The sequence below is a fragment of the Lepidochelys kempii genome, chromosome 2 (assembly GCF_965140285.1).
Source record: "Lepidochelys kempii isolate rLepKem1 chromosome 2, rLepKem1.hap1, whole genome shotgun sequence".
NCBI lineage: Eukaryota > Metazoa > Chordata > Testudines > Cheloniidae > Lepidochelys > Lepidochelys kempii.
In genome coordinates this window covers 228,881,430-228,902,017 of record NC_136381.1, presented here as the reverse complement: position 1 = coordinate 228,902,017, position 20,588 = coordinate 228,881,430, and the positions used below count along the sequence as shown (strand labels likewise).

The 20,588-nt window shown below is 43.9% G+C and overlaps 1 protein-coding gene across 3 annotated transcripts in view; it reads left to right on the top strand.

Annotated features, from left to right (window-relative positions):
- Positions 1–20,588, top strand: part of FAM171A1 (family with sequence similarity 171 member A1) — a 139,261-nt gene that overhangs the window by 91,982 nt on the left and 26,691 nt on the right. For 2 of the 3 annotated variants that reach the window (XM_073334105.2, XM_073334104.2), the window contains exons 4-5: positions 7,879–8,037; positions 16,299–16,475. In XM_073334105.2, coding sequence (XP_073190206.1) covers positions 7,879–8,037; positions 16,299–16,475 — 336 coding nt within the window. The remainder of the gene's footprint in view (positions 1–7,878; positions 8,038–16,298; positions 16,476–20,588) is intronic. The other variant, XM_073334106.2, reaches the window with a different exon arrangement.

Sequence of the window (20,588 nt, the reverse complement as noted above, 5' to 3'; positions counted from 1 at the left end):
AGCAAAATAAGTGTCAAATCTGGTGACTTTCATTGCCAATTACAGTGACATTCAGAGAAAGAAGTCACCAATATCTATAGTCACAAAATCATTCACAAGCAGCTCAATAGTGTTCATAAAATCCATTCCATGCTCCTCTTACTACATTCTTTTGCACGCCAAGTATATATGTCATTACGTGTCAATTGAGCATGTCCTCGGAAGGAATCCCATTCCAGGGCTTCTTGGACTGAGATCACCATAATCTGCAGGCGAGGAAAAGAAGTTTGTGGAGGCTAATTAGATACTTTGTTAAAGCGAGGTGCACTTTGGAGAGAGCAGCACATTAGCCAGGGTTTGTTTTTAACCCAGATATGTTCTTTCTTGCTGTTCTGTAGTAGGTGGCGAACCCTGTGATGCAGCAGAAGATGGCTAATGAAGCAGGCAGCGTGGGGGAAGCAGGTTAGCCAGCAAGGAGAGCCACATGGATGGAAGGTGGGGTGGGATGAGACAAGGCCATGTGCCCCAATGGGACTAGGGGCACTGTGCCTCCAGGGATGAAGCCCTTACTACAGGATCAAAGGTGGAGCTAGCTTGATTTCAGCTCCCCTTTACTCCTTCCCCAGTCTTGGCCTGGGGTTAGCTGCCCAGCTGTTTTCAGAAATCAAACCCTGGAAGCACAGGGTTGGGAAAGGGTCTGGCTAGCGGATTTTTATTTTTAAATCTACTTTCTTGGCTCCCTGCAGTTCTGAGTTCAAGCCACGTGAATGTCCTCTTCCTCCTGACTCTGGCTTTCACTTTCACTAACCTTGTGGCTCAAATCCTGAGCTTGCCTGGGTGCATACACATATATATAATTCTCTGGAAATTTTGTTTAGTGACATTTTTTACTCATTTAGAGTGCTTAAACAGCTACATCTAGCGACTTTTCAGGGTTTGTCTGGTGACTTCCTGTCATGTGGAGTTGGCAACACTTAGTGTGTGCGCCCCATGCACAGTTGCTGGAAATTTTCCCCTCGTTGGTAGTACCTGTGTGGTCCGCTCTCGTGCCTTCTGGTGCCACGTGCCTATGGCGCAGTATAGAGGGTCCAGCTGACCCAGCACCCTCTCTGTTCCTTTTGCTTTGGCAGGCTGTTCTCAGTAGCTCTCATTTGTCACTCCGTCCCTTCTTTTTCTTCTTCCCAGTAGTTATTTCTCAGTTTGGACTTTAGTTAGTAGTTGTAAATAGTTAGTTGGACTTTCACTGCATTAGCGGAGCTTCCTCTGCTCCCGGAGCCGGGCATGCCTGGGTCTCCAGGCGTCAAGCCTTGCGCTTCCTGTGGCAAGGCCATGCCTTTGAGCAACCCGCACTCCAGTTGTCTTTAGTACTTGGGTGAAACTCAAATCAAGGATTGCTGTCAGATCTGCCACCTGTTCAGATAACGTATGAAGAAAGACTGGGAGACAAGGTTAAAGTGACTCCTGATGGTGGTGGTGCTCAGACCCTACTCGGAGCTGAACCGGTCAGACTCAGCACCCACTACCTCTGCATCAGTATGGAGTGCTCTGCTCGTTGTAAGGGACTCTTGGCACCATTCCCAGTCACTGGCCGATGGGGGCGTTCCCCCCCCCTCTAAAAAAGGCCAAGCATGGGGAAAGCAGTGGAGTGCAACCTGAGTCTGGCCACTCCTCTGCCACCACTCAACAGGCTGCATGGTTGACACCATCCTGTTTGCAGATTCCATTGAGTTTGGTCCTGGATTAGCCATCGTAGGGATAGCGTAGCACTAACGAGATAGCAGTGCTGTCTACTCCAGAGGCATTTGTTGTGGCCAGAGACTTGCTGGCACTGTCGGTACCAGCATTGCCAGCAGTCCAAAAGTCAGCATCCTCGGTCAGTGAGCAGAAGGGAGCATGTTGCCCTGAGCTCCTGTTCAGTACTGGGGCCATTGGTACCATCTAGAGGTACCAACCTCTAGCTAGCATCTAGAGGTACCATCCCTACTAGTGTCAATGCGGGATTCCCCACCTTGGCATCAATCCCTAGATCCTCAGCACCGACCCCTGGAATTGATGGGTACCACACCTCCGTGATCCCTAGAGGAAGGCTCAGAGTCAAAGTTGTGCACCCAGTTGAGGAATCCCTACCAATAACCTCCTCTTCTCCCCCCCCCAAGTCCTACATGATGCAGGATCTCGGTGTGGGGGTATCTACACATGGGCACTGGCCTATGCAACTGCAATGGTTGTTCTGGAACGTGGGGGGCTTCCCCCCACTACAAGCCCCTCCTCCCCCCGCAGATGCTCTTACTTGGTGGTGTCTGAGAGAAGGGCTCCTCCATCAGACTGAACGGCACCTGATCCAGACTCCGGTAATTACCTTGATACCAACATTCAGGACCTAGACCCGCAGGATCAGCATGGTGCAGAGGAAGAAGAGGAGGAACCCCTGCTTGTGCAGGCCGCCTCCTCCTCCACGCCAGACGAGGTAGTGTCAGGGCCAGGCGCATCACCCCCTATCCCCTTGAATGACTTTAAAGCTCATCAGGAGCTGTTGAAGAGGGTGTCCTCAAACCTAGGACTGGAAATGGAGGTAGTAAGGGTCCTCCCACAGCCTAGTATAGCCTAGCAGACCTCTTGGCTGCGGTGGCCCCATCAAAGATGGCTCTCCCTCCTTAGTTAAAACCCTTTGGCAAACCCCATCCTCTCTGCCCCCTACTTTGAAGAGGGCAGAAAAGTAGTACTTTGTCCCCACCAAAGGTTATGAGTACTTATACTTCCTAGCCCCCCTCCCCGGGGTCTCTGCTGGTGTCAGCAGCCAATGAAAGGGACAGGCAGGTGCTGCAAGGGTTGATCCCCCCCCCAAGGCAAAAGACTCAAAGAAAGTAGACCTCTTTGATAGAAAAGTTTATTCTATTGTCAGTTTATAGTTTCACATCTCTGACCAACAAGGCGTTACGACTTCAACATCTGGGAGTCGATGTCAAAATTTAAGGACTCTCTCCCTCAGGAATCCAGGCAGGATTTTTCTGGAAGAAGAGGAAGTGATAGTCAGGGCTTCCTTGTAAGTTGCCCTGGATGTAGCAGATAGATCTATGGTGTCTGTAGTGGCCATGCTCTTGGTCCCAGTCCTCTGGCCTACTGGCAGAGGTCCAGCAGTCCCTTCAGGACCTCCTGTTTGAAGGGTCGTTACTCTTTTCAGAACAAACAGATGTGAGCTCCATGACCTGAAGGACTCCAGAGCCATGATCAAGTCCCTGGGTCTATATACCCTGGTACCTTCAAGGAAACATTTCAAACCCAACAGTCCACCTGTTCCTCAGCTCTGCCACCCTGTCAGGACCCACACAAGAAGTGAAGTAGTGTCTTTAGTCACAGGCAACTTCCCCCATCCTCATCAGCATTGCTGCCTGGCCCTCCCAGACATGCGGGGGGCGGGGGCCCAAAGAGATCTTTTGATTGGGGGCCCAAGGGCATTGTACCAGTTCCCATACCAGATCCTGCCCCCTATTTTCAAACCATTTATCCCACTTCAGCTCGGCATGGTCGAGATAGTATCACTACAGATAGTCAGGTATCACTACAGATAGTCAGGTCCTGAGCATGGTGGAAGAGGGGTTTACCCTCCAGTTTGTTTCCACCTCACCCTCCCTCCCAATCTCACTTCAGGGACCCTTCTCACAAGCAACTTTTAGTCCAGGAGGTGCAAGCCCTCCTCCAGCTAGGAGCAGTGGAGGAGGTTCCTCAGGACTTAAGAGGGAAGGGGTTTTACTCCCGTTATTACCTATTATAAAGGCCAAAAGTGGTTTCCGAACCATTTTAGTCCTCTGCGACCTCAAAAGCTATCTGAAAAAGCTGAAGTTCTGCATGTTCTCCCTGGCCTCCAACATTTACTCCCTGGATCCCAGGGACTGGTACACTGCCCTCAGTTTGAGAGACGCCTATTTCCATATCTCCATTTTCTGAGTCCACAGAAGGTTTCTCAAGTTCTTTGTGAACCAGACCCTCTGCCAGTTTGCTGTCCTCCTATTCGACCTGTCAGCAGCCCCATGGGTCTTTATGAAATGCATGGCGGTAGTGGTGGCCTTCCTGAAAAGGCGAAGGGTGCAGGTTAACCCGTATCTTGACAACTGGCTGATTAAAGGCCAGCCTGAGACCCAGATGAAGTCCAGTATCCACCTCATTCAGGCAACCTTTCGAGCACTGGGCCTGCTGGTAAACAATCGGAAGTCAACCTTCATCCCTGTACACAGGATAGAGTTTACTGGCGTGGTGCTCAGTTTTACACAAGCCAGGGCTATCCTCCCAGAAGCATGCTTCCAGACAACGGTGTCACTGATGGCACACGTCAAGGCCCACCCTGTCATGACAGCCCATTTTTGCCTCAGATGTTTAGATCACAAGGCCATATGCACATATTTAATGCAGCATGTGAGACTGTGCCTCAGACTCCTTTAGACTTGGCGGTTTGGTGAGTACATCAAGGCCAGCATCATTTGGATTCTGTGCTCACAGTACCCACTCTGGTCCTCACCTCCTTCGACTGGTGGAGGGACCCTTGGTTGGTGGGTTCAGGTGTTCCCTTTGTCAGGCCCCAGTCCTTGATATTCCTAGTTTCGGATGCTTCAGAGCTATGTTGCGGGGCTCACCTAGGACACCCCAGAACTCAAGGTCTGGAGCCCTAGAGAGCTCTCTCTTTACATATAGATGTCACAGAGCTCAGAGCAGTCCATCTAGCATGTTAGGTGTTCTTACCCCACATTGCAAACAAGGACATAAGGGTACTTACAGACAACACGGCTGCCAAGTTCTGTCTTAGGCAGGGAGGGGCTCGCTCTTCCCCCCTGTGTCAGGTGGCTATTCGCTTGTGGGAGTTTCGCGTAAAGCACTCAAAGCTTCTCACCTTCCGGGAGCCCAGAATGAGCTGGCAGATCACCTCAGCAGGTCTTTCTTCACTCCTTGTAGAGCTGTTCGGAACCAGGCAGAACAGAAAATGTCACTGGTTTTGTTCTCTGCACAGCCACAGCCTGGGTTCGCTCATGGACGCCTTCCGCCTTCTTGCTCCCTTGGACAAAGCTTCTGTTGTACGCCTTTCCCCCCATTCCACTCATGCACAAAGTCCTGCTGAAGGTCAGGCTGGACAGAGTGAGGGTTATTCTTATAGCCCCATCCTGGCCACATCAGCACTGGTTCAGCACACTGGTAGACCTATCAGTAGTGACTCTGATGCCGCTCCCTCCTCTCCTCTCCCAGACCTTATCTCTCAGGAGCACAGCCAAATGCTCCACCTAACATAATGGAAGCTCCTTGGTTAAATCCTGCGGAGCTGGCCTGTTTGGAGCATGTCTGCCAGGTCTTGCTAGGCAGTGGAAAACCAACCACTAGAGCTACATACCTTGCTAAGTGGAAGCATTTTTCTGTTTGGTCATCGCAACATGGCCTCTCAGTCATCTCTTCAGACAGTGCTGGAGTATCTGCTTCATCTGAAACAGCAAGGTCAAGCAATTTCATTGGTTAAAGAGGATCTCACAGTGATTTCAGCATTCTACCCCCTGGTGGATGGCCTATTATTTTTCTTGCACAAAATGACCATTCATTTTGTCAAGTGTTTAGAAAGGCTATACCCGCAGATATGGGAGCCCGTCCCCTGTGAGACCTAAAATTGGACTTATCAAAGCTCATGGGCCCTCCCTTTGAGCCCCTGGCATCATGCCCCCTGTCATATCTTTCCTGGAAGGTAGCTTTTCTAGTAGCAATTACCTTGGCCAAGAGGGTCTCAGAGGTCAGGGTCCTTACTTCAGAAAGCCTGAACATGATCTTCTTTAAGGACAAGGGACAACTCTGCCCTCACACTGCATTCCTCCTGAAAGTAGCTTTGCAATTTCACAATAATCAGGCTATTTTTCTGCTGGTTTTCTTCCCAAAACCTCACATGAATAGAGAGCAGCGTCACCACGAATGGGACATTGGACGCACCCTAGAGTCCTACATAGATCCACGTTCTGTAGATCCACGCAGCTCTTTGTGGTGATATCAGAATGAAAGGCCTACCCATTTTGGCTCAGAGGATTTCATCCTAGATCACATCTATCACAGCTATGAGCAGGCAGATGTCCCTTCACCAACCATTTGGGCCTCCCATTCCATGAGGGCACAAGCTGCTTCTTCAGTGGTGTTCGTGGCCCAGGTACCGATCCACGACATTTGTAGAGTGGCAACCTGGTCATCGGTGCATACATTTTCTTGCCACTATGCCATCATCCAGCAAGCTAGTTTTGGTCGCTGGGTTGCAATCTGCATGTCCATGATCTCCAATCCCTCCTCCAACAGTTATGCTTGGGAGTCACCTAATGGGAATGGACATGTGCAAGCACTCAAAGAAAAAATGGTTACTAACCTTTCCGTAACTGTTGTTCTTCAAGATGTGTTGCACATGTCCATTCCATGACCCACCTTCCTACCCCTCTGTCAAAGTTGGCCTGCAAGAAGGAACTGAGAGGGTGTAGGGTTGGCCAGACTCCTTATACTGCATCATAGGCACGCGGTACCAGAGGGCCACAGAGCTGACCCAACAGATACCACTGAGGGAGAAATCTCTGGCAACTGTGCATGGGGTGCACACACCCCTAACTTGAAATGGACATATGCAGCATTATCTCAAAGAACAACAGTTACAGAAAGGTTAGTAACTGTTTTGGGGGGGGATTTTTGCTCTCCTGTGGCTCACACCACTGGTGAACTTGAGCGTGAGTGAACATATGATGTTTTAATTAATAAATCATTGGTTAAGTAACTTGACCTTTTTGAGAGGTAGGGGGACAACTTTTTATAAAATCACCCAGTTTCCAGATTCTCTTCTCTAGAAAGAATAGTGACCCACTGCCTGCAGGGCTGCCCAAGGTTTCAAGTGTCCCACATCCATCATATCCTCCCTTAGTTAGCTACAGCTATACACTTGTGAAACTCTCCTTCCATGGAAGATTGCTTGGGCTTTTTTGGGTAGGAAGGATGAATGGTAGCTTGGGACACATGTTTATCGGAAATTAAGGAGGATTCCTGATACTGAAGAATTGAGCAGAGTCTAGGGCTTGATGAAGATTCTTCATTTGAATTTTGTTTATTTGTTCAGTCATTCTCTACACTTTCTGACCTGCGGCTTACAGAGTAGCACCTCAGATGATAGGTGTGTAATCTGTTGGTGTGTATTTTGTTAGCCTTGGCCTTTGATTTTACCCAGGTTGTTTTTAGTGAAGCTATCCCATATGACATTTACTTTTGTTACATATAGTATAATCCTGGTTTTTCCTTAAATTATATTTAGCAGTGTTTTGCACTATGATTTAAATAGTCGTTTTACTGTACGTGCAGTGAGGTGATGATTGGACCAAGCCATTATAATCCAAGCAAAGTAAGGAATTATGGAACAAATTAATTGGAACTACAGATAGAGTATTAGTTTATTAAACTATTACCTAGAAGACTTTAGGTGAAGTTAACTTTTCTATTTCAAGTGAAATCATAAGAAATAAAGCATAGATAGTAAATTACAAACTTTCCTTAGACTTTACATGCATTACCTCTATATTTAATTTTAGTTTTACCAGTATTCATTACTGGAGGTGTGCAAGGAAACTTAAAGTAAGACGAGGAAGTATTTTCAAAAACCCCTAATGTATTTAGGTATCATTGTACATTTTACCTAGTAACACTTTGTGACAAAATATCACCCATTGCAAAGTTAATTAAAAAATTTGGTATTATCTTCACCTTCATAGTAGTTCATTGTTGCATCTATCCATCACAGAAAGATTTTAATTTGTAATGGAAATTTTAAATGCACTTTTAAAGGGCAGTTCAAAATAAATATAAGCTCCTAAACAATCTACCCTCCTTGGATAATGTCACCTTTAATTTTCACAGGTGCACGGATTCAACCTCGAGTTCATTTTCAAAGAAGAGCCCTAAAGTTGCCTGAGAACACCAGCTACAGTGATCTGACAGCATTTCTAACTGCAGCCAGTTCACCTTGGGAAGTGGACAGTTTTCCTTATTTACAAGGATTAGATGGAAATGGAACTGGTAATTTTGAGTCTCTAACTTTGTTTTTGTTCTGAGCTGATATTTGTTGGAAAGTAGTTTTGGGTTTTTTGGTTTCTTTTTTACGCTCTCTCTCGCGCTCTGTCATTTTCTCCTTCTCCCCACAACATATCTTTTTAATTTCGAAAATATAGATTCAGCTCTCTGATCAAAATACTGTTCCAAAAAAAGCAATAGGGCCACATGACAACATTCCTGTGCAACTGGCACGAATAGTTCTTCATGTTGGCAATCGTTAGATAAGAGCCCTGGGTTGAATCAGCACGGAGACTGAATGTCCTTCTTGTCCCTTATTTATGGTCCCTGCAGGACAAAGTTGGAGGCTCATTGACATTGGTGGGTGAATAGCTTTCTTATGTTGCACCTGTCATTTGAAGACTAGCTTTCTAGCACATCAGTTTGGGTATCTTTTACAAATGCTACGTTTATCTTCAATTAAAAAATTGAGAGATGTGGGGAGGGGAAAAGATTTAACCTTTTGAGATTCTGCAGCATTCGTCTTCTCTAATTATTCCTGTGCCTGGCAATCTGTACAATGTCCACATTCTAAGAATGTAATGTTTTGCAGCATTGTGCTGTGCCAACAAAGAATTGTTTCAGCAGTCTTGTTAAATGCACAGTAATTTTGGATCCTGCTTTGGCCAAAAATGTTCAGATTCTTTTGAAACAAAGAAGAAAGCTGTGAAGAACTTTTAATAGAAACAGCCTCCAGTGGACTTTGAACTTTGAGTTTTGAGTTATTTTGTCTACATTCTTACATCTTGGGATGGCAGCAGGTGAGGCAATTTAACTCTTCTAATTTAGTCTTCTCTGGATGCACTTATTTCTCCTAGTTAATTTAAGTTATTTCAAATATATGCTCAAGTGTATAAGGTGTGTGTTAGTGGATTTTGTGAATTTCTTCCAAGAGAAAATGGTGTGACTTCCCCCTCCTCTCTGTTTTCCTTTCTTTCTCATCTAACAACTCTCTCCTCATTCACAGATGCAGATGCCTGCTCTCCTCCTCTAACCCCTTCATTTGCCGCAGTGATCCTGTCCTGTACCATCCCTGGATCTCTCTCTCACCCACGCTCATCTCCTCCTCTTACTCATTTGCAAAACCTCTCAGTCTCCTCTCCTTTCACAATATCAAGCATGGGGTAGTCTCTCCCTTCTTAACCCCACCTTTGACCTCACTCTCCTCTTCAACTACTGCCCTATCGCCTTTTTCCCTTTTAAGCTCATTGAACAGGGACTACAGTTGCTGTCTGGAGTTCCTCTTGTCCAGTTCCAGCCTAGACCCTCTTCAAATCAGCCTCTGCTCCCTGCATTACACTGAAAATATTCTCACCAAAATCTCTAATGATCTCTTTCTAGTCAGAGCCCAGAACCAGTACTTCATCCTCATCCTCCTTGGCCTGTCAATTGCCTTTAACACAGTTGACCATCTTCCTCGTCTCAAAATCTTGTCCTCCCTTGGCTTACACGTCTCTGTCCTCTCCTGGTTCTTCTACCTCTCATCACTCCTTCAGTGTGTCCTTCGGATGATCTTCGTCATCCCACCTCCAACTTTCCCTGAGGGCTCCATGGGGCTCTGTCATTGGTCCCTTTCTCTTCCTCCTCTGCACCTTATCTCTGAGTAATCTCATCCACAAACACAAATTCTGCTCTATTCTCTATGCTGATGACTTTCAGGTCTCCCTCTCTACTCTGACTTGTCTCTTGTCCAACATAAAATCTCAGTCTGTCTCTATTACATGGCTTTATGGGTGTCTACCTGTCAGCTCAAGCTCAACATGGCTCTTAATCTCTCCTCCTCCAAGTCTCTCCTCCCCGCAACCTCCTTTCTCAATCATTGCGCACAACACAACCAGCCTGCCTGTCACTCAGGCCCCTAAACTGAGCATCGTGTAGACTCAGACCTCTCTATAGGTCCTTTCATCCAGGCTATGACTAAATCTTGCAGATTCTTGCATAACGTATCTAAGGTACTTCCTTTCCCATCCATCCAGAGAGCTACAACTCTCATTCAGGCTCTCATCAACTCATCTGTTGATTTAGTGCAACATCCTTCTCTCTGAATTGACAAATGTAATCTTGCCCTACTCATATCCATTCAGAATGGTGCTGCAAAGATGGTTTCCTAGCCAGTCACTTGTCATCCCTCTCTTTACATTTGTCCTTTGGCTCCCCTTTCTCCATCACATCAAACCTAAGCTGTTTGTCTTCATTTTCAAGACACTTGATGGCCTATCCCCACCCTACCAATCAGCTCTCATTCACTCAGCCCATTATGGTAGCCTACGTTGCCCACTTGTTAAATTTCAAACCAGCATCGCTGTGCTCTCTCCCATGCTGCCCCTCACACTTGGGAGGAATTACCCATAAATATCTACAAAGCTACCTCATTACCCTCCTCCACATCCCTTCTCAAAACTCTTCCTTGCCACAAGGCCTACAAAAAACTTAACAATGGTTAGGCTTCTGATGCACTGGGAACACTGCCTGTCACGCTTACCAGTATTGTCTTACTGTTTCCTTGTACCCTCCGAATGATCTCTCTGCATCCATCAGTTGTCTCTTGTCTTTTACTTAGTCTTTGCTTTACAGAACTTCCAATCTATCTTTTTGTTCTGTCTGTACAGAGTCTAGCATAATAGGATCTTGGTCCAATACTAGGGCTTTTAGGCATGATGATGATACAAATGATTATTATAAATAATAAAAAGGAGGTGGTTGTATGAATACTATTTGCTGGGAATGTAAAGTGCCTGAAATAGTCTCCACAGGCTTTTAAGTAGCCCCACTGTATGAGAAGACCCAAGTAGAGTACATTCTTTGGACTCCCTCCTGGGTGTCAAACTGGGCATGGCTTTGTGAATACACACTTGCTCTACCCACCTACCCTATGCCACACACACTTATACTCTCATATGTAGACCTTCCATTCAGGGGAACAGCTGTGGTTGAGGAGGTGGGAGATGTATTTGGCCTTTATTAACCATCATGCAAAAGTATCCATATCACTTTAAAAGAAAAAAAATGAAAAGAGGTTGGAGTTCTGAGAAAGAGACTTTGATACAGAATTACAGTGCAGGCAAGTTGCCTTCTACTCATACTACTGCTTCTCTTGAAGAAATGTTCGACTATCAAACCTTAGGCTTGGATAGGCTACTTTGTTATTTAAAGTTCACCAGATATAATCTCTGTCAGTAGACCCTTCTCCCAATAGCTGTTGAATAGAAGATCACCACCAGCTGGTGGCGATTGTTGATTTTTTTTTTCATGTTTCCGTTTGAGAAAGGGAACAAAAATGGTACCTGCAAATTATAATTTTCACTTACCTGAGCATAAACCGATAATTTGCATGGGAGGAAGGGATTCTTGTTGAATAGAGCTTGCTCTCTTTGTCTGTGTCTCTGCTAAATTTCTGTCATGCGTACAGTGAACTCAGGAGCATAGCAATCTGGTCCTCCCATTGTTTAAATGTGTTACACCTGATAGTGAGTGTTTATCCATTGTAACTTTGTAGTAGTTTAGCTAGAAACTTTCCCTTTGCATTCAATAGTACTTTCCAAGGAGTTCTAACAATGTACAGTTAGGAGCAGTACAATTAAAACCCAATACGTTAATCAGCCTATTCTAAACATAAAAATATAAAGCACTTTGTATGCAAATAATAAGTATGTAATAAGCCTGTTGTGTCTTGGCTTATTGCTTGTATTAGTAGCATATTGTGGAACACGAGGCTGGTTTCTTAAACACAAAAACATCTGTATTCTACAGTAATGGATCAAAACCCTATATCAGGCAATAATGTTATCTCAGCATTTGGGGCTATTGCTGAGTAATATTGGCTTATTTATAAAGGGTGAATTCAAAGTCACTAAAAGCATGTATTTTCCTCATAGATTTGTGGTCACCAGGTGTCAAAACATAAGCTTGTGGCACCTTAGAGACTAACCAATTTATTTGAGCATAAGCTTTCATGAGCTACAGCTCACTTCCACAGTATGCGTCCGATGAAGTGAGCTGTAGCTCACGAAAGCTCATGCTCAAATAAATTGGTTAGTCTCTAAGGTGCCACAAGTCCTCCTTTTCTTTTTGCGAATACAGACTAACACGGCTGTTGCTCTAAAACATAAGCTGACATTTATTGCAGTCATTTAATATATGCATATACTTACCAACCCCCCAGCATCTGTTTCACGAGCATTCAGTTAACTTCTGTGTGTTGTGTTGTGAAGGTAAGCCAGAAACTTAATTTTTAAATGAAAGTTTAGATTCTATGGAAATAGATATCCTAGGCCTTTCTTATGAGCCAGTGGACTTTAGAAATCTGCCTGCTTTCTTAGAAAGTAAGCTCTTCAGCCTGGGACTGTTTGACCATAGTGTCAGAAGGAGTCACGTTGCTTTAAATAGAATAGAGGCAAACAAAGCTCCACTAGAACTCTCTTTTTTTTTGTTCCCCCCCCCGAGCTAATTATTGATTTTTCCAGTCATACGCACAAATATAAGCAAAATTCAAAACAAGGAGAAATAGTCAAGTAAAATGTATTACATAATTTATTTTCAGATATTAATATTGCATTTTATAAACCTTTAGCTGATAACATGCTTCATTAGGGATTTGAATTTGAAAAAACTGACCAGGTCATGACCTCCTTTAGCAATTAGAAGTTATTTCTCTATCAAATGTTGACAACTCATGTCTTCCTGAGGAAGCAATGCATTCTGTGCTAACGCAGATAACATATGTGGTTATTGTAAATTAAAATGCTCAGATATGGTTTCTCGTAATGTGACTGTTGCTCAGTAAAACCCAGTCTCTATCTTACAGTAAGCTCTCTGCCAAGGGAAAATTCGCATAGTTGTCTCTCGTATTTCAACAAACAGCTCATGTAAATACATTCTTCTTGACAAATTAATCTGTAGTACTGTGATATTTCACAATTACTTAGGCTTGGTCTACATTACAGCATTCGGCCGATGTAAGGCAGTTTATGTCGACGTAATTATGTTAGTGTATATGCTGCACCCTTGTTCCTGCCAATATAAGTGCCCTACTACACCAACATCATAGCTCCACCTCCATGAGAGGCGTAGGGCTTATGTCAATGTAGTTAGAGCAACGCAGGGTCAGTGTGGGTACTGCAGGCTACTTATGGCGCTGCTGACTCATTTTTATCAATTTTACAGCTCCAGCCTAGGGCATGAAATTGACAAGAAAGCCTGATGCGTGGAGGGCTCCAGCTACAAGCCTGCTGCCCACAGACTGTCTGCCAGGCTCCTGCCTGGGCTCCCCACTCCCCAGTGGGAGCCCAGGTGCTACCCCGAGGCTCCTGGGTCCTTGCTTCCGCAAGGCACCTGGGGCTCTCTGCTCCCCACCAGGAGCATGGGAGCTGAGAGCTGGGTGGGGAAGGCAGCTGTGCTTCTGGCGGGAAGCCGAGAGCCCCTGCAGCTGCTGTGCTCCCTGCGAGGGGAAGGGAGCAAAGAGCAGAGGGAGGCAGTCCCCCGAGCGGGGAGCCAGAATCCTCAAGGCAACTCCAAGGCAGGCAATGGGGAATCAGGAGCCTCATGGCAGCACCCAGGCTCCCCAGTGGGGAACCAAGAGCCCAGGGACAGAGTTGTGTGCAGAGCTGAGAGCCCAGGCTATCAGTCCCCCACGACGCCCCGCTTAAGTCAGCGGAAGTGCTCCTGGTGAGGACACGTACCACTAACAGAAGAAGGGCAGTGTGGATATGAACCACTGCAGTAATTACGGTGGTGGCTGTAAGTTGACCTAATATAGATTGACTTAAGTTTTTAGTGTAGACATGCCCTTACTGTTGTGTTTAAGGTGCAGAATGGATGATTTAGGAAAATGACATGTGTGGCCTTATGTTTTTAGGTCACTGGTTTTTATATGGTCTAGGTCAGTAGTGATTGAAAGTCATTTCCCTTGTGTGTCTGTGTGATGGCCTGTGTGAAACAAGGTGATGGTCTGAGTCCGGTTACTAATGGACACAGGCCTACATGACAGAAACTACCACTGAGGTAGGCACCTTTACAAGCTTATTGGAGAGGCCAGAGTCTGAGCCAGTATGTAGAAAGGAACAACCTACTCTCCCTCTTAAGGTTTTCCTTCAAGGGCAAGTTGAAACTTTGCATCAAGGCAATGTGAGGGTTGTCTTTCACTACCGAAGCCTATGCTGTCAGTGTGTCTGGAGAAATGGTGGTGTCGTGCAGTGTCCGGTACAGCCAGGCATATATCTAGGCCAGGGGTGGCCAACCTGAGCCTGAGAAGGAACCAGAATTTACCAATGTACATTGCCAGAGAGCCACAGTAATACGTCAGCAGCCCCGCATCAGCTCTCCCCCGCCCTGCTCCCAGCGCCTCCCACACACCAGCAACCCCACCGATCAGCGTCTCCCCCTCCCTCCTCACACCTCCAGATCAGCTGTTACGTGGTGTGCAGGAGGCTCTGGGTGGGAGGGAGAGGAGCAAGGGCATGGCAGGCTCAGGAGAGGGGTCAGGAAGGGGTGGAGTGGGGGCAGGGCCTGTGGCAGAGCCAGGGGTTGAGCAGTGAGCAGCCCCCGGCACATTGGAAAGTTGGCGCCTGCAGCTCCAGCCCCGGAGTCGGTGCCTATACAAGGAGCCGCATATTAACTTCTGAAGAGCCGCATGGGGCTCCAGAGCCACAGGTTGGCCACCCCGATCTAGGCCATTCCAAGAGTCCTAGACCATTCTGATACCAGATCACCAATCACCACCCTTATTCTACAGCTAACTTGCAGGCAACAGTTTTGTTGTTTGTATGAGACTGCACTGACAGATAGTGGATTACTTGGCCTAGCTGCCACAGCTGTGCACCCAATTGCCACCCACACAAAGCAACACATATCTCCTAGACACAAATCAACACCACAAATAGCACACACAGCCCCTCACCACAGCATAGCCCCATTCACCAGCTGCACAAATCCACACAGCCCAACTCGCACACAAATCAACACAGCCACACACACAATACAACAAGCACATACCATAACCCCAGACATCACTCTGAGGCCTAAAAGGACTGTAAAGTCAGTGTGAAGCAATGGAAACAGCTACAGCATGGTTGAAAGCTCTTCGTGTTTAGAATATCACCAGGTTCAGTTATCATGGGAATTCATGGTCTGTGACCAGTTTTTAAGTTTTCAGCCTTTTTTTTTGGCTTTTTAATAAACAACTTTTTGAGCTCTATCTGTGCAAAAGCACAGGCTTTCAGGTACTAGTAAATAACCAAAAAGGAACATCTCAGATCATGGGAGTTCTCAGTCTGGCATCTTTTGTAAATGCTATATTTTTATTTATTTTTGGTAAGGCCTTGACTTTGGTCAGCTGACTCTGTCAGTGAGATAAACAGTGTTCAGTAAAGGCCATCCATGAAGTCTTATTGACTTAGGAGTCATAGTAAAAATCGTGTATGCCTATTTGTAAGCCCTGGCTATACTGAAACCTCATCCTAACAGATACCTGCATTGTGATACCACCCATTGTCTTGAGATCCCATTTCATGTCTTAGATTAGTAGGTGATCATGTCTGTGCTCTGGCAGTCTCTAAGTTTAGTGTTTTTGAGATGCTCACTTAATCTCATACCTCCCTGTAAAACTTTTATTTCCCAAAGGCGCTGCCCTCTCTTGTTCTTTCCTTTTCATTAGTAGCTCTTTTCCACTTTCTTCTCTATGGTCATAGAAGCATGGGTTTATAGTGTTTTTTAAAAAAATCAAATTTTCATTAGTAATTTGGTGGGTGATCATTTTTAAACATAAACTATCTCTCATTGTGTCTAATAAATTCTCTTAATATACATGGATCTAAGAAAAATATTATTACAGATCATAAAAATATATATGGTTTGGCTTTTAATTTCAGTGAAGAAGCAAAGCAAAATCATTCTTGAATTTTAAAACAATAGTTAACGTTGTCCTCTCTTATACTATTGCAAATGTTGGCCATTAGTGCATATACAGTATAGTCTATATGCATTTGCACTGTGCTTGTGCAAATATTCTTAAAGAAGAATGGAAAGAAGAAAATGTATTTTAAAAAAATATAAAATACTTCTTGCAAATCAAAGCTTTTCTAGATTATCAGGTGGAAAATTAAGAAATTTAAATGAGTTTTCTGGCAATATTAACAGGTTAGCTTTAATTTCACCTTCCCTTGATAACAGATAATATAATGTATAATAATGAATACAAATATGTAACATACCATTATCCTTTCACTTGATAGGAAATAGCACCAGGTATGACCTTACCCCTGTCACTGCAGTCAGTGTTCATTTGCTCAACAGTGATGGGACTGCAATCCCAGTGAATGGCCCCATCTACGTAACAGTGCCTCTGCCAACAAACAGCAACCTGAAGCACAATGGCCATGTTCCAGCATGGAGGTTTGACCAAAAATTTGGTAAGCAACACTTTTTGTAGTGATCCTGCAATCATTTTCATTCCTCTGAAGCTTGCTTCTCACTGTTTTTTCATTTAATGTCTCTTCTAGAGAGTATAAATCTGTTTTCTCGCTGTGTCTAAAAGTAGAATTTGTATTAATAAAGCTACATGATTAGATATTAAAAGCTAAACAGTTATGTATGATGTATATTGTTTCCATATACAACTTTTTTGTGTAATATTCAGTGTTTCGAATAAAAAATTAATCTGCTTTTAAGTTATCTAACGTAGATTTCAACATCTGGAAGGGTTTTGTACATCTAGATTAACAAAAATCAGTTGTGAGCAAATGAGAGCCACTGAACACTTTGAAAGGATGAGGAATGCCATGTACCTACACTGTCAAACAAAATGCACTGAATTGTCTGTTGCTCCATGAAATTCATCCCTTGACAGAAAGCCAGCAGAAGGCATATACATTATGCAAACCATACTTAAGATTTGTACCGCTTCAAACTATGAGAGTTTATGTGCTTTGTGCTGGACCTTTGTACAGGGGTGAATTTCACCTTGAATTATTTAATTGGCTCCTGAATGGTTTATCTGATTGAGAAGCAATTTCAGGATGAGGAGAAAGAGGAATGGAAGAGGAGAAAAGTAGAGATTAGAAAGAAAGAAAAGTGGGAAGTCAGAAGTATGGATTTCTGGAGAGAGATAAATATGTGCTGGGACCCAGACATCTTAAAGCTGCCTATTTCTGTGTGACCAAATAGATCCAGTATAACCAAAATAGATTGGCCCAGTCAACTTCTGTACAGGTAGAGTGCATTGTGGGATGGGTGCCCAATGTCCTGTCTGAGTTGGAGGGACTGTAAAAGTGTTTAGGTGCTCCTGGCAGGTGAGAGATTTGTCTTAAATTATGATATCTTGTAGATTTCAGAAATAGAAGAACAAGCATGAAACCATTTTTAACTCAAATGAGCATTTGGCTTATCTCCTGCCTCTATTAACTGAAGGTGGATCTTGGGTTTTCAAGTGTCGTTCCTAATAGAAAAAAATCAGTTAGAGAAGATCTGTTAGGAAAAAAATTAAGAGGATTTATTTAGAAAAGACTCTGAACAACCTGTAGAACTTACTACAGAAGGCATATCATTCTTTATTATGTTCAGATCAAATGCAAAGAATGTAATGGAGAAGACTTTGAGATTTTTACACAAGGTGTGGAATAGCTAGTTTTCTGTTTACCCCCAGCTAATTTGAAAATCCTTTTCTTAACTCCTACTTGACCTGCTTTTTATGGCACAGTTAGCAGTAGTAAAACACATTCAGGTTCTTCCTGAAATTGGTTTTGATTTGTGATTCTAGAAACTGTTCTGTTTTTCACTTGTTCAAAAGAAGAATGGGAAGACTGACTCATTCACTTTCCGCACAAGAAGCTGTCCATCCCTAATCCTTCCTGTCTGCTGCATTATAACTATAGCATGGCTCACTGCTAGTTACTGTAAAAGATTATGATTTTGATTTTAAAGGTGACTGCTGATTTATGACTAAACTTCCATGTCTCAATAGTGGTTCAGTAAAAACTCTTTGTTTTTCACTATTGCATATAAAGGACTAAATACCCACAAAACTGGTGACTGGCCAACAAAGTGGCAGATGAAACTTATTGTTGATAAATGCAAAGTAGTGTGCCTTGGAAAACATAATCTCAACTATACATACAAAATGATGGGGTCTAAATTAGCTGATACCACTCAAGAAAGAGATCATGGAGTCATTGGGGATAGTTCTCTGAAAACATTCACTCAGTGTGCAGTGGCAGTCAAAAAAAAAGCTAATAGACAGTTAGGAACCACTAGTAAAGGGATAGATAATAAGATAGAAAATGTCATAATGCCACTATATAAATCCATGGTACGCACACACATTCAACCCTGCATGCAATTCTAGTCACCCCATCTCAAAAAAAGATATATTAGAATTGGAAAAAGTACAGAGAAGGGCAACAAAAATGAATGGGGATATGGAAAAGCTTCCATATGAGGAGGAATTAAAAAGACTGAGATTGTTCAGCTTGGAAAAGAGACAACTATGAGCGAATATGCTAGATGTCTGTCAAATAATGAATGGTGTGGAGAAAGTGAATACACAAAGAACCAGGGGTTGCCCAATGAAATTAATAGGCAGCAGGTTTAAAACAACAGGAAGTATTTCTCTACACAACACACACAGTCAGTCTCTGGAACTCATTGTCAGGGATGTTGTCAAGGCCAAAAGTATAACTGGGTTCCACCAAGAATTAGATAAATTCATGGAGGATAGGTCTATCAGTGGTTTTTAGGCAAGATGGTCAGAGATGGAATCCAATGCTCTTGGTGTCCCTGTACCTCTGACTGCCAGAAGCTGGGACTGGACAACAGAGGATGAATCACTTGATAACTGCCTTGTTCTGTTTATTCCCTCGGAAGCACCTGGTACCAGATGCTATCGGAAGACAGGGTACTGGGCTAGCGGGATCATTGGTCTGACCTAGTATGGCCATTCTTATGTTCAGCTGAGTCCAGTGTGCACTGGATGTAATTGAATGGGGGTAACTTGTGCCACAAAAAGGGGCTGTTCGAGCCCTCTCAATCCTTTGGCTGATTCTGTATTGGCTGCCTATACAGATGTGCCATGAGGCTAGTAGGGTATTGCTGGAGACTTTGAAGCTGGTGGGGGGATGACTTACAAACCATAAGAAAAGTGTTCCTGCACTGATTTTCGTTCAGAACAATCAGGGAATTTAAAGTTATACTCCTTCATCTCTCTAGCTGGCAGAGACTGGAAGTGGTACAGAAGGAGGATCAAGAGCTCATTTGGGTAGTGGGGACAAGGACCATAGTACACAACCCCACCACTTCTGGCTGAATAGGAACATCATTTAATAGACTCCAGGAAGGAGTCCTGGGTCAGAAGTGTCATGGCCAAGAACACTGGGAACCCAATTCTTCCTTCAGTTATGTGGGTGTACATCCTGTTGAAATCAAGGATCTGTATGGGGTTGCCCATCAGGAGTGTAATCAATCTAAAATCTCAGGTTTTTTTATGTATAAAGAGAGAAAAATGTAGCAATCTGCAAGATTGTGACAGGACCAAGGAAAACCTTAAAAGAGAAATGGCAAGACAACTTTGATAAATTTCTTCCAAATATCCCTTACTTTCAAAGTTATAATATAAATCTGTAATATTAAGTAAAAGTAACTCCCAGTGTTGTCTGAGATTCAAAAGAAACCTACAATCCCCATAAATACCAAACACACATTCGCTAACACAGAAAGATAATGGACCTCCATTTTGGCATATCTTTAGAAGACATGACTCCATACTGTTAATGCACCTGTGCCTGCTATTCCCAGTATTAACAGTTGCTGAAGAGTACAGAGTACCATCATGAAAATAAAGTTGGGCATAATTAGTTGCTGTTTATTTTATTAAGTATTCAAAGGTACTGCTGCATTAATTTGCATAATGTGCCATGCATTCAAATCAGTACATTTGTTTAGTAATGAAACATCCTATTTGGACAGTATGAAATAGATAAAGCAGATTGACAGGTTTCAGAGTAACAGCCGTGTTAGTCTGTATTCGCAAAAAGAAAGGGAGTACTTGTGGCACCTTAGAGACTAACCAATTTATTTGAGCATAAGCTTTCGTGAGCTACAGCTCACTTCATCGGATGCATACTGTGGAAACAGTTTCCACAGTATGCATCCGATGAAGTGAGCTGTAGCTCACGAAAGTTTATGCTCAAATAAATTGGTTAGTCTCTAAGGTGCCACAAGTACTCCCTTTTATAAAGCAGATTGTTATCAGAATGGTTTTTCTGACTTCCCATTCCACCAGTGTCACTGGAACAGCTTTCACTTAACTATGCTCTGTTTTCCCCCGAATCCCTCCACAGGGTAGAGCTTATGTTAACAAAAATGCAGACTGCCCATGGCAAACAACCTAAAAAACTGTCAATTTTGGCCATTGCGATATGTAGAGAGTCATCTCTCCAATCTCCACTCTGAAGAAGCCATGAAAATTCCTGTGTTTCGAGTCTAGAAGCCACTGGATTTGTATTAGGACAACGTTTTCCCAGCAAAATTTA